General features: G+C 35.1%; 1 protein-coding gene across 6 annotated transcripts in view; it reads left to right on the forward strand.

Moving 5' to 3' along the window:
- The window catches only part of LOC132543903 (intraflagellar transport protein 56-like), a 56,163-nt gene extending 48,736 nt beyond the window's left edge, over window positions 1-7,427 (forward strand). For 3 of the 6 annotated variants that reach the window (XM_060207452.1, XM_060207448.1, XM_060207453.1), the window contains 4 exons: window positions 35-104; window positions 298-404; window positions 684-817; window positions 6,336-7,427. In XM_060207452.1, coding sequence (XP_060063435.1) covers window positions 35-104; window positions 298-404; window positions 684-817; window positions 6,336-6,450 — 426 coding nt within the window. In that variant the 3' untranslated portion in view covers window positions 6,451-7,427. Of the gene's footprint in view, window positions 1-34; window positions 105-297; window positions 405-683; window positions 818-2,444 lie in introns of all 6 variants that reach the window. The other 3 variants (XM_060207450.1, XM_060207454.1, XM_060207451.1) reach the window with 2 other exon arrangements.
- The last annotated feature ends 6,386 nt before the right edge of the window (window positions 7,428-13,813 follow it).

The following is a 13,813-nucleotide window of genomic DNA, read 5'->3' on the forward strand; positions in this document are numbered from 1 at the left end:
TCACTATTGATAATAGTACTTTGTATTGCATCAGGTGTTCCTGTTGATACAGATGGAGAAGATTAAAAATGATTACACCTATCTCAGCTGGCTGGCTAGATGTTGTAAGTATCACTTCTGTTATCTATTCTGTATAGCTAAAACATTGATATTGATGAAACACTTGGTTATCTATAATATGCTATTGGTTTAAATGGAAAACACTGCTTCATTGGTCACCTTGACAATTTATTTGTTGTCAGAATTGATTGAAATGGCCTTATAACATAATGATCTGGTACATGTGGTTGGTTACAGATATCATGAACAGAAAGGCTCGCCTGGCATGGGAGTTATACCTTAAGATGGAGACATCAGGAGAGTCATTTAGTCTGCTTCAACTCATTGCTAATGACTGCTATAAGGTCAGTAAAGAAATTATATGCTTATAAAAGCAGTATCATTCAGGATTTTTAATTTCTTTTTTAGATTTCTATAGATTATTCCTATTCCACACTAAATGGTAAATACTCTTATATCTCTTAATGTGTATTTGACAGATTTTTTTTTTTACTTGTTTTATAAGTCTTATTATTAGTGTAAAATCATACAGATGATGTTTTTTACTTGAGTTGTCATCGGTTCTTGAATCTCATATGTTCTGTCAGTGTCCATATAGAATTACCTTTAACTACATATTACAGATGGGTCAGTTTTACTATGCTGCCAAATCCTTTGATGTACTGGAGCGACTTGACCCCAACCCTGAATACTGGGAGGGCAAGCGAGGAGCTTGTGTGGGCGTATTCCAACTCATCATTGCTGGACATGAACCAAGGTCAGTACAAAACAGTGATCTGTCTTTCTCTAGAATTCTGTATAAACCAAGGTCAGTACACACAACAGTGATCTGTCTTTCTCTGGAATTCTGTTTAAACCAAGGTCAGTACACACAATAGTGATCTGACTTTCTCTAGAATTCTGTATAAACCAAGGTCAGTACACACAACAGTGATCTGTCTTTCCCAATATTTCTGTATAAACCAAGGTCAGTATACACAACAGTGATATGTCTTTTCCAATATTTCTGTATAAACCAAGGTCAGTATTCACAACAGTGATCTGTCTTTCCCTAGAATTCTGTATAAACCAAGGTCAGTATACACAACAGTGATCTGTCTTTCCCTAGAATTCTGTATAAACCAAGGTCAGTATACACAACAGTGATATGTCTTTCCCAATATTTCTGTATAAACCAAGGTCAGTATTCACAACAGTGATCTGTCTTTCCCTAGAATTCTGTATAAACCAAGGTCAGTATACACAACAGTGATCTATCTTTCCCTAGAATTCTGTATAAACCAAGGTCAGTATACACAACAGTGATCTGTCTTTCCCTAGAATTATGTATAAACCAAGGTCAGTATACACAACAGTGATCTGTCTTTCCCTAGAATTATGTATAAACCAAGGTCAGTACACACAACAGTGATCTGTCTTTCCCTAGAATTATGTATAAACCAAGGTCAGTATACACAACAGTGATCTGTCTTTCCCTAGAATTATGTATAAACCAAGGTCAGTATACACAACAGTGATCTGTCTTTCCCTAGAATTATGTATAAACCAAGGTCAGTATACACAACAGTGATCTGTCTTTCCCTAGAATTATGTATAAACCAAGATTAGTTCACAACAGTGATCTCTCATTCCAAAGAATTATAATTTCCACAATGTAGTGAGTAGGTGTATCAGGGTGAATAGTAACTTATGAGTATGGCCCTCTAATGAAGACTATTGGGCCAATCAGTTTATAAAGCTTGCTGTTTTGGATGACCAGAGAAAAAATAATAGCTCAGTGCATTTCTGACCAGGGCTTATTTACTTTACAATTGTTTTTTAATGAAGTAAATATACTATTTTTCTTGCAAATTTAAATTTCTTCATCTTGATCTAAAACTGATTTCATTTGATAAATTTTCCTGTATTTTGGCTTTTGTAAACTTCTCAAGCTGTACAGGAGGCAGCATTAGATAATATCAACAGTCAGTTTAGTCTAATAGGTACTTGTTGATAGTTGTCTGAAATTAGAGAGGAGGATACTAGATTTATAATGAATCGTGTAATACATTCTGGTATCAAGGATTGGAAGTTGTTTTGTCAATAGTTTTTGTTTACTTTGTCATCATTGATTCTTTCATGTTAAGTGATTCAATAATTTGTCTGCATATAACCAATACCACACAACATGCTCTCATTTTTCAAGTTGGTTGATAAAAAGATCAGTTTAAAGCAGATCCAGTAGTTGCTTTCATGAATTTTAAGAATGCTATATCCTTTCCCTTTTATTGTCCTTTATTTAAAAACAGTATGATTTAGACTTCAAGGTATCTGTTTACAGTTATTTACACTACTTAGCTTTCTAGAGAAAGTAACATTTATACCTTGCTGTTTTATTTGTGCAGAGAGCTACTTCGGGAAGTGGTTCAACTACTTCGTAACACTAGTAACCCACAAGTGGAATACATCACTCGCACCATGAAAAAATGGGGCAAAGAGAACAAAGTGTCTTGGTAGCCTGGCATCTTGTTTCCTTATACAACATGTAAATCCTGTACATACCTTCACTAAAACTGCATGTTCATTTAGATAGTTCTTTTAGGATCAAGATGACACATATTCTCTGATAATTTACAATAATGTTAATGAGAACAAAAGCCCTTATCTGATTTTTCTTTGATCAAACTTTTGCAAGGATGACATGACCCCTGTCTTTATTCTGTGCATGCATGATCACTTCCTCTTAATCCTGCTCTTGGTACATAGTATTACCAAAGACCTTATTATAGTTGTTACAGTATGATAACAGTGTTCTACACTTGAGATTCCTAGATTTAGAGAGCCGAATGTAGTAGTTCACAAGCCCTATCACAAGTATTAATGGCACACCACGTTTATACAATGGTATAACAAGTACTTCTGGTTACCGAATGCCTTTAGACTATTGTTTAATACCAGTCTCGTTCATCAGACGCAGGTTAATGCCTTCAGCTGTTAGAATTTCTTTTTGACAATACTGTATGTGTGAGCTGAATTAGAGGTTTTTGGTCAATGAAAGTAATTATTGTAAGCAATTTTTTTACCTCTGTATTCAAAATGCTTAAGATTTAAATCAAAGAGAGATAGATCAGTTAGGTAATCAACCTGTACAGCTTACTATACATAAATATTCTTGATGATGTGTGCATGAATACTGGTAGATTAGTATGATCATCTAGTCAGCTCCATTCTTTCTCAGCAAACTTGCTAGCGTGACACATCAGTGTTGTACAGACCTGTTTGTGCCTTTTTAACTATTCACTCAGTGTGATTGTCCAAATAAGAACGAAATATACCACATTTTTGCAAACACAGGACCATTAGCATTGTCTCAAGGTCACAAGTTAAATTACAGGGTCTAGAACTGGTAAATATATCTTCAGGCTTATTGTAAAGCAATGTCTTTTAGTTCTCAAAACAAACTAAAATGCAGGCTCTGAGGCTGATGTAAGGCACTGGCATATAATCACATTGTATCAAGGACCCAAACTTAACTACAGGATCTAGTGCTGTATCCAGGTCTCAAACTTAACTACAGGATCTAGCACTGTATCCAGGTCCCAAACTTAACTACAGGATCTAATGCTGTATCTAGGTCCCAAACTTAACTACAGGATCTAGTACTGTATCCAGGTCCCAAACTTAACTACAAGATCTAGTACTGTATCCAGGTCCCAAACTTAACTACAGGATCTAATGCTGTATCCAGGTCCCAAACTTAAATACAGGATCTAATGCTGTATCCAGGTCCGAAACTTAACTACAGAATCTAGTACTGTATCCAGGTCCCAAACTTAACTGCAGGATCTTTTGCTGTATCTAGGTTCCAAACTTAACTACAGGATCTAGTACTGTATCCAGATCCCAAACTTAACTACAGGGTCTGATGTTGTATCCAGGTCCCAAACTTAACTACAGGACATAATGCTGTATCTAGGTCCTGAACGTAACTACGGGATCTAGTACTGTATCCAGGTCCCAAACTTAACTACAGGATATAATGCTTTAACCAGGTCCCAAACTTAACTACAGGATCTAGTGCTGTATCCAGGTCAAAATATTAACTATGGGATCTAATGCTGTATCCAGGTCCCAAACTTTACAGGATCTAATGCTGTATCCAGGTCCCAACCTTAACTACTCTATCTAGTGCTGAGTACAGGTCCAAAAATTAACTACAGGATCTAGTACTGTTACCAGGTCAAAATATTAACTACAGGATCTAGCACTGTATCCAGGTCCCAAACTTAACTACAGGATCTAATGCTGTATCTAGGTCCCAAACTTAACTACAGGATCTAGTACTGTATCCAGGTCCCAAACTTAACTACAGGATCTGGTGCTGTATCCAGGTCCCAAACTTAACTACAGGATCTAATGCTGTATCTAGGTCCCAAACTTAACTACAGGATCTAGTACTGTATCCAGGTCCCAAACTTAACTACAGGATCTGGTGCTGTATCCAGGTCCCAAACTTAACTACAGGATCTAATGCTGTATCCAGGTCCCAAACTTAACTACAGGATCTAGTACTGTATCCAGGTCCCAAACTTAACTACAGGATCTAATGCTGTATCTAGGTCCCAAACTTAACTACAGGATCTAATGCTGTATCTAGGTCCCAAACTTAACTACAGGATCTAGTATTGTATCCAGGTCCCAAACTTAACTACAGGATCTAGTACTGTATCCAGGTCCCAAACTTAACTACAGGATCTAGTACTGTATCCAGGTCCCAAACTTAACTACAGGATCTAATGCTGTATCCAATCCAAACCTTGATATAAATTTAGTACAATATCCTTATCCCAAAACTAGACTACAAGATCAAGTGCTGACATTTTTTTTTGTTTTTGAAATTCTTAAAATAAAATCATGCTTAATCTAAATGATTAGAGCATGGTTCTTCTACACAAGTGTTGTCTTTGTCTGAGATTTTAATTGACTAAACTTCTCTAATGATATTGATCTCTGACTAGAATAGTCCATTCAGCTTTGTGGTCACATTAGGCCGAGATGTATCGTTTGAAAGGTTCGTCTGACATCACATTTTCTTGAGAGTAAATGGAAATGTATCATACAGAGTTGATATCCCCCTCCAGGTCTATATAAACTGATAAAATATCGTGTTTAACATCAGTTTTATAATTATGCACACAAGGATTAAATTTTACATAGAAAGTGACGTTATGTATTTATCTAGGATTTTATATCAGCTTTATTAATTAATTTTAGGTTATGACTTCAAATATGTAAGTTTTAGATATTCATTTGATAACTTCACTCATTAAAGTCATCATTTGATAAACAGATTCAGATGCTGATAGGAAGAACTAATGTCTACATTAGGTCTGGTATATTGTACTGTTTATTACATAGGCTGTTCAATGGTCCCATTTTATTTCCTCCGGGTAAACAGATATATAGATATTAATTTTTGTATATACGTGGTAGGATGCATGTCTATCAGAATAGTCATTTGTAAATATTTAAAATTCTACAACCAATGCATGAACATAATCTCATTATAGCTTATGTATGTAATTCTCACCTTGCAGCATGCTTACTATAGCTGTAAGATCTGCCCTAACGGCACGCTGATCAATATTGTTTGTTTTGTTTCATTTTTCACCATAGAAACATCATTGCTTCATTTTTCTTTTAAGTAAGGAAATCGTTTGATCTATAGTCATTTGTAAGTATAGGGAAAGCTTAGTATCTAGATATATGTTGGGGAGGGGTCAAAAAGAGATATATTTTGTGAGTATAGGGGAGAGGGGGAGTGGCTTAAATAGAATAAGATAAACAAATTGAATCAGATTTGATACTATGACATACCACTCAAATATATCATAAGATATAACATATCATTGATATTGTGCATTATAGCTGTTATATGATGTGAAGGTTTATATTTATATGTCTTCAGTCAGTGTCAGTGTGTCGTAAACTTAGATCAGTCTGCTGAAATTTAAAAACCACATATTCAATAACAAACCTCAATGTAGATTCCATAATGGTCTATGATATATCATATGATTGCTGCCTTCTGTTTAGTTTGTTTTGGGAGGTTTTGGATTGATGCAGTGATTTTAACCATTTATAATCAAAGAGACAACGATCATATCCACCACCAGCGATCTGGAAGTCATGTTACCCCAAACAATGGCTACCTTATATAAAAAGATTTGAAAATTTCTGATGTTTGGTTGTGTTTGTTATGCGCTTGTCTGATATAGCCTTGTCTGCCTCTACAGAGACACACTGAGGGACGTCATCAACATGCTGAGGAATTCCAGCAACCCTCAGGTGGAATACATGGTCAGGACCATGAAAAAGTGGGCCAAGGAAAACCTAGTAGCCATTCCATAGGATCTCACAGGACATAAATACAGACAATATAGAATGGTTTACATCTGTTATAGTCATAATACAACTCTCATCTACTTTGGATACATTCAGTCTAGGCTTTTGATGCTAATAAGTCTACAGTTAAAATTACATCTTGAGGTCTGTTATTGGTTGGACAGAAACTATTACTGTATCACTGTAGGCAGCCAGCCTGTACTGTGGATCCTGTCATCTCTTCCTCCAGAAATAAGCATGTGCATGTTGAATGCCTTTCTCTGTTATCTCACTTGTTGTTTTGCATGTCTTTTATATGAAAAACCGCCAGTAAATGGCATTGGCATAAAGAGTTCTGATGTCATTGATAGAATGAGTTTTTTAAGATAAGAAATATTAAACAAGTATTGCAATACTGTTTTGGATATAGGTCGAATATTTGTTTTTTTTTGTAATAATTTAAATATTTTGTTTATTACAAAGACTTTCAACTTTAAGACATATTTAGTATTTATTTGAATCTCTTTTGAAAAGCAAGAATGAGTACTTTAGAGCGAATATGAAACATTACTGAAGACCTAGACATGCATTACACTGTAAGATCATTTTTATAATGTCTGCTGTAATATTTCTTACTGAAGGATGTATTTCTGACACCATTCTGCACTTAGAACCGAGTTTAAGTGTCTAGTAAATTATTTAAAGTTTCAGTTTAGCTTAAGGATACTCAAAGTGTGTGATATTGGGGACAAGATGTCTTTATACATATTGTTCACTATGATTAGTTTTCCTTAATCTATCAATATCACAATGATTTTGTCAGAGTAGTTATATTGTGTTTTTATTGATGTGAATGTTAACAAATCCGTCCAATCTTAACAAACATTTTTCAGAAAATAAAGAAAGCAACATTCCATGTAAATATCAATAATTTATGATATGAACGTATGTGCTATATATGCATGTGTCAGAATATTTTTAAGAATAAAATATTTGATGTTTCATTTTGTGTTCTGTATCACTGTTTAAAGTTTAATGCTGTGACACAAAATGTTTGGTCACATTCACAAATGCTGCAACTGCAACTAATGCTGTGACACAGACTGGTGGTCACTGTCAGTATATAATGCCATGACTGACCATCAATGCTGTGACACAGACTGGTGGTTACTGTCAGTATATAATGCCATGACTGACCACCAATGCTGTGACAGACTGGTGGTCACTGTTGGTATATAATGCCATGACTGACCACCAATGCTGTGACCAGACTGGTGGTCACTGTTGGTATATAATGCCATGACTGACCACCAATGCTGTGACAGACTGGTGGTCACTGTTGGTATATAATGCCATGACTGACCATCAATGTTGTGACAGACTGGTGGTCATATATATATATAGTTGAAAAAAATCATCAAATCAACACGACAAATGTATTCCGCTATATATATATATATATGTATAACATATAATGCCATGACTGACCACCAATGCTGTGACAGACTGGTGGTCATATATATATATATGTATAACATATAATGCCATGACTGACCATCAATGTTGTGACAGACTGGTGGTCATATATATATATAGTTGAAAAAAATCATCAAATCAACACGACAAATGTATTCCGCTATATATATATATATATGTATAACATATAATGCCATGACTGACCACCAATGCTGTGACACAGACTGGTGGTCACTGTCAGTATATAATGCCATGACTGACCACCAATGCTGTGACAGACTGGTGGTCATATATATATATATGTATAACATATAATGCCATGACAGATTTTTCTTTCATTCTTAATCTTACCAAATTAAACATTTCTTTTGAAAATGATCTCTTTCAGTCTGTATGACATTTCTATTATTTGCTTAAGTTATGTAAAAATGGATGTGATTAATGTAGGAATATTTTGTTAAATCAGTATTTAATAATACATGTATATCACAACTCATAAAGTCGAGGAAATACCATTATTTGCACAAAACATTTTTATTCACTCAACAAATTAGATAAAACTCTCCTTGGAAAGCACATAATCAGAAGAGAATATCCTGCAGAAGAAAGACAAGAGTACCAGATTGATGTTGGGTAATTCAGGTATAAGTGATAAATAGAATGGTCTCCAAATTGTCAGTAATATCCCTTAACCCTAACATTACAGCCATGTCTATACAGTCTTTTGGTTTACTTCACTATTACTGTAGAAATGATTCATTTTTGTGGTAATTTTATTTCCTTAAATTTTTATGGTACTTCTAATCCATAAATTCATATACCGAGTATTCATGAAATGATGAAAAGTTAATGATATAATTCTAATTTCATTTTTATAAATAACTTTAACAATGGTAGATTTCATGAGCAAGATTTATCCATGAAATCAGGTGGAAAAATCTTGCTCGTGAAATCAAATGCCTAAAAATATGCATTTTTTTGTAAAATTATGGAATTTGAGCCCAAAAAGATACATATGATTTAACAATAACTGGAAACCTTAAGTGTTGAATCTGGTACCAGAAGGTTGTATTCTATTTTAATATGTATAATTTCTATCTGAAATGGAAAGGGTTTCATTCCATTTAACAGTTTAAATTATGGGGTATCATGTACAGTATATACTTACAAAAATACTCACACCATTAAATAATGTATTTACAATTATATCAAATATACACTAATGGAATACAGAAATATATATATATATATATATAAGTAAAGGAATCTTACATTCAATATTGAAAGCAGACATGACAACATTAAAACCTGAAATAAATCAAACTGAATGTGGGTACATGTACATACATCATATACCACAATAACAAGTCGAACTCTACACAAAAACATGTAAATACTGTTACAGTCATTAGCAGAAAGAGAGATAGAGAGAAGAGAAGTTACCATACCAAAACCATGTAAATTCTGATACAGTCATTAGCAGAAAGAGAGAGAGAGAGAAGAGAAGTTACCATACCAAAACCATGTAAATTCTGACACAGTCATTAGCAGAAAGAGAGAGAGAGAGAAGAGAAGTTACCATACCAAAACCATGTAAATTCTGATACAGTCACTGGCAGAAAAAGAGAGAGAGAGAGAAGAGAAGTTACCATACCAAAACCATGTAAATTCTGATACAGTCATTAGCAGAAAAAGAGAGAGAGAGAGAGAGAAGTTACCATACCAAAACCATGTAAATTCTGATACAGTCATTAGCAGAAAAAGAGAGAGAGAGAGAAGAGAAATTACCATACCAAAACCATGTAAATTCTGATACAGTCATCAGCAGAAAAAGAGAGAGAGAGAGAGAAGAGAAGGATACCATACCAAAACAATGTAAATTCTGATACAGTCATTAGCAGAAAGAGAGAGAGAGAAGTTACCATACCAAAACCATGTAAATTCTGATACAGTCATCAGCAGAAAAAAAGAGAGAGAGAGAGAGAGAGAAGAGAAGTTACCATACCAAAACCATGTAAATTCTGATACAGTCATTAGCAGAAAGAGAGAGAGAGAAGTTACCATACCAAAACCTTGTAAATTCTGATACAGTCATTAGCAGAAAAAGAGAGAGAAGTTACCACACCAAAAACATGTAAATACTGGAGTGAACAAAGAAACAGGCAAAGCTACTATACCAAAAGCTGGTAAATATCCTAGTGTACAAAGAGAGGAATTTTCAACAAAAAGGGGATTGACAATAACAATATCTTTGTTCAATTCCATGCATTATCAAAATCAAAAATATATATATATATAAATTACTGGAGAACCTACTCATTGTATCCAATGTTATTAAATATACAACCTGATCTCATCTATACACATAAAAGGATTATAATTATAGGTAAAAAAAAACCAGCAGGTAGGGTGATGATAAACCCCATCTGGTCAATTAAAGTGATTTCATTGGGACTGAAAATATCAATAACCTGGTACTGTTAACACATATATACATAAAAACAAAACAACACATGACTATACAAAAATTCATTAACAGAGTATTGTTCACATTTACTACAGCTTTCATCTCCGGTCAATCTATTTTGATTTTCTTTAGAAACAAACAATACATCATTATAGGCAAAAAATCAATCAGTATTATATCACAATGCCATATTGATGTGGATGTAGACATGTCAGGAACAAGAGCAATTATATCTGGTCATTACAACCAACTGGTAATACAGACTTGATTTATCACACAGCCATCTAATGTTATCACATTTCATACCTAACAGTCTATTGCTAGTTATATGTTATATTCATGAATCCTATTTCAACATCTGACTTTAGATATCAGTAATCAGTACTTATATCAACACAATCAGTTTAGAATATTGGAATATATTTTTTATTGCAATTTTACTTGTGTTTGATTTTCAAAATTTCAATTCAAATAGTTCCATGCTTAAATAATGTAGAGCCACTCCAGTGCAATTATCCACGAAACACCTCTATTGAAACAACCTTTTGTTCTATACCATATATATATCTCATTGCAATAGTCCCTAATGGATATTAGAACCGGCGTGACAGAATAATTTTCTTGTTCCTGAAAGTCTTTGAGTAGACGACGAATAATGTTTAGTCGCATTAAGAGACTCCAGCTTCCTGTGTCCACCGCTTCCTCGTCAATTTTTTTTCGGAATCCCTCTGTTGTTTTCATTTACCTAAAACAGATGACACGAAGAGTCCATGATATAACATACGTCCAAGCCTGTACGGACAACAACCAGACTAATCTGTTTCACAATTTGGGAAACATGAGCGCCTAATGGGACAGATATATGGTAATATCACTTTAAATACCCAGGCAAACTATCGTTTTTTCAGGATAACGAGATATTGGTGAACAATCCATAGATCAAATTGATTGTCTGATTTTAGAAACAAGAAGACAGGAGCTTTGCTCACTGAATATGCCCACAGTCCATCACAGTCATTATCTGGAATACAGCGTGACACATAACTTTCTCGTCTTGTTTTTGTGAAGTACTGAGTGCTACATGAGCACATTTAATAGTATTAACAGACAGTTATGACAGATATTGCAAACAAAGACTTGTACAGAAGTTTCAAGCATCGCCTGCAGATGACAAGGCTAGCCATATTTCAAATCATGGAGCGATTTTTACAAGAAATAGTTGAGCCTTTTTCATACACTTGTCACCATGCCCGGCGGGATCTGGTGTTGAAGTCCAGTCTAAGGCCTACCTTCCTGCATCTCTGCGTACTGGAGCGAGTCCTGTAGAATCTTGAAAGACCTGGACTGTACATTGGGGTTGGTGTAACCTCGATAATCTGTGGAGTCCTCGACTACGTAGGAATTTGCGGGAGTTACAGTATGGCTGGAACTCTCCACGTTCACGGCATTCCTACAAAATTGCAATGATTTTTATGTTATTTGCAACACCACATCCACCATCCCCCCGACATACACTAAAATGCTCACTTCTTTCAATACACAACCACTGTTCTATGTCTCCATATATCGCCATACGTGCTCAATACGATCTCCCTCTTTAAGGCTACTCCCACTAGGTTCTCTCTCTACCTGGATACCATCTCTCATGGTAGAATCTATATCTACCTGGATACCGTCTCTCATGGTAGAATCTATATCTACCCTGATACCGTCTCTCATGTTAGAATCTATATCTACCTGGATATCGTCTCTCATGGTAGAATCTATATCTACCCGTATACCATCTCTCATGTTAGAATCTATATCTACCTGGATACCATCTCTCATGGTAGAATCTATATCTACCCGGATACCGTCTCTCATGGTAGAATCTATATCTACCCGGATACCGTCTCTCATGGTAGAATCTATATCTACCCGGATACCGTCTTTCATGGTAGAATCTATATCTACCCGGATACCGTCTCTCATGGTAGAATCTATATCTACCCAGACACCATCTCTCATGGTAGAATCTATATCTACCCAGACACCATCTCTCATGGTAGAATCTATATCTACCCGGATACCATCTCTCATGGTAGAATCTATATCTACCCAGACACCATCTCTCATGGTAGAATCTATATCTACCCAGATACCGTCTCTCATGGTAGAATCTATATCTACCGGGATACCGTCTCTCATGGTAGAATCTATATCTACCCAGATACCATCTCTCATGGTAGAATCTATATCTACCCAGACACCATCTCTCATGGTAGAATCTATATCTACCCAGATACTGTCTCTCATGGTAGAATCTATATCTACCCGGATACCATTTCTCATGGTAGAATCTATATCTACCCAGACACCATCTCTCATGGTAGAATCTTTATCTACCCGGATACCATCTCTCATGGTAGAATCTATATCTACCTGGATACCATTTCTCATGGTAGAATCTATATCTACCTGGATACCATCTCTCATGGTAAAATCTATATCTACCCAGATATCATCTCTCATGGTAGAATCTATATCTACCCGGATACCATTTCTCATGGTAGAATCTACATCCACCCAGATACCATCTCTCATGTTAGATTATTTACATACTAAGTTACTATTTCCCTCACGTTAAATTATCTCCTTGGATACCACATCTCCCGTCAGTTTTGTTATTTCTTTAGATACCATGTTTCAAGTTTGGTTCCCTATCACCATGAATATCATCTCTCATGTTAGGTTCGTTATTTGTTTAGATATCACCTTTCACGATAGGTTCTCTCTCTCCTTGAATACCATCTCTCATGATAGGTTCTCTCTCTCCTTGAATACCATCTCTCATTATAGGTTCTCTCTCTCTCTGGATACCATCTACCACGCTAGTTTTTTTTATCTCTTTTGATACCATCTCTCAATTCATGTTTAATTTTTCTGTTTCGATACCATTTATTATGTTAGGTTCTATATGTCTTTAGCTACTATATCTCACGTTAGGTGCTATGTATCCACCTGATGTTTACATGCAAATCTCCTCTGTCATTTACATCAGCCATAAATGACATATCGCAATAAGTCAATGCTTATATGACTTGTTTGAAAATTATCGCAAAATAAATCTATTGATAGGGTTTACAGGTTTATAGGTAGATAGGTGTGTGAAAAACAGAAACTGTTTCTGGTTGGTAGATATGTACCAGTGCTGCAGTAATGAGTTCCAAGCTGTGACTAATTATACCATACTACCTACACCAAAATCTCCGTGCATCGTGTATTGTTGTACCCGACACTAATCACTGCATACTTGTATTAATAACCTGCCTTCCTACTGCTACATCCCGGTGTGTATAGTATCGTCTGTGGATTGGTGTATATCAGCTTCATAATATTTTTTTTTCAAAATAATATAAATCAGATGCGTTACAGTGGGTATAATAGGAGGGTGTGTATATTATAAGT

The sequence above is a fragment of the Ylistrum balloti genome, unplaced genomic scaffold, assembly GCF_031769215.1.
Source record: "Ylistrum balloti isolate Yb309-2 unplaced genomic scaffold, AGI_CSIRO_Ybal_v1 Utg369772, whole genome shotgun sequence".
Lineage (NCBI taxonomy): Eukaryota > Metazoa > Mollusca > Bivalvia > Pectinida > Pectinidae > Ylistrum > Ylistrum balloti.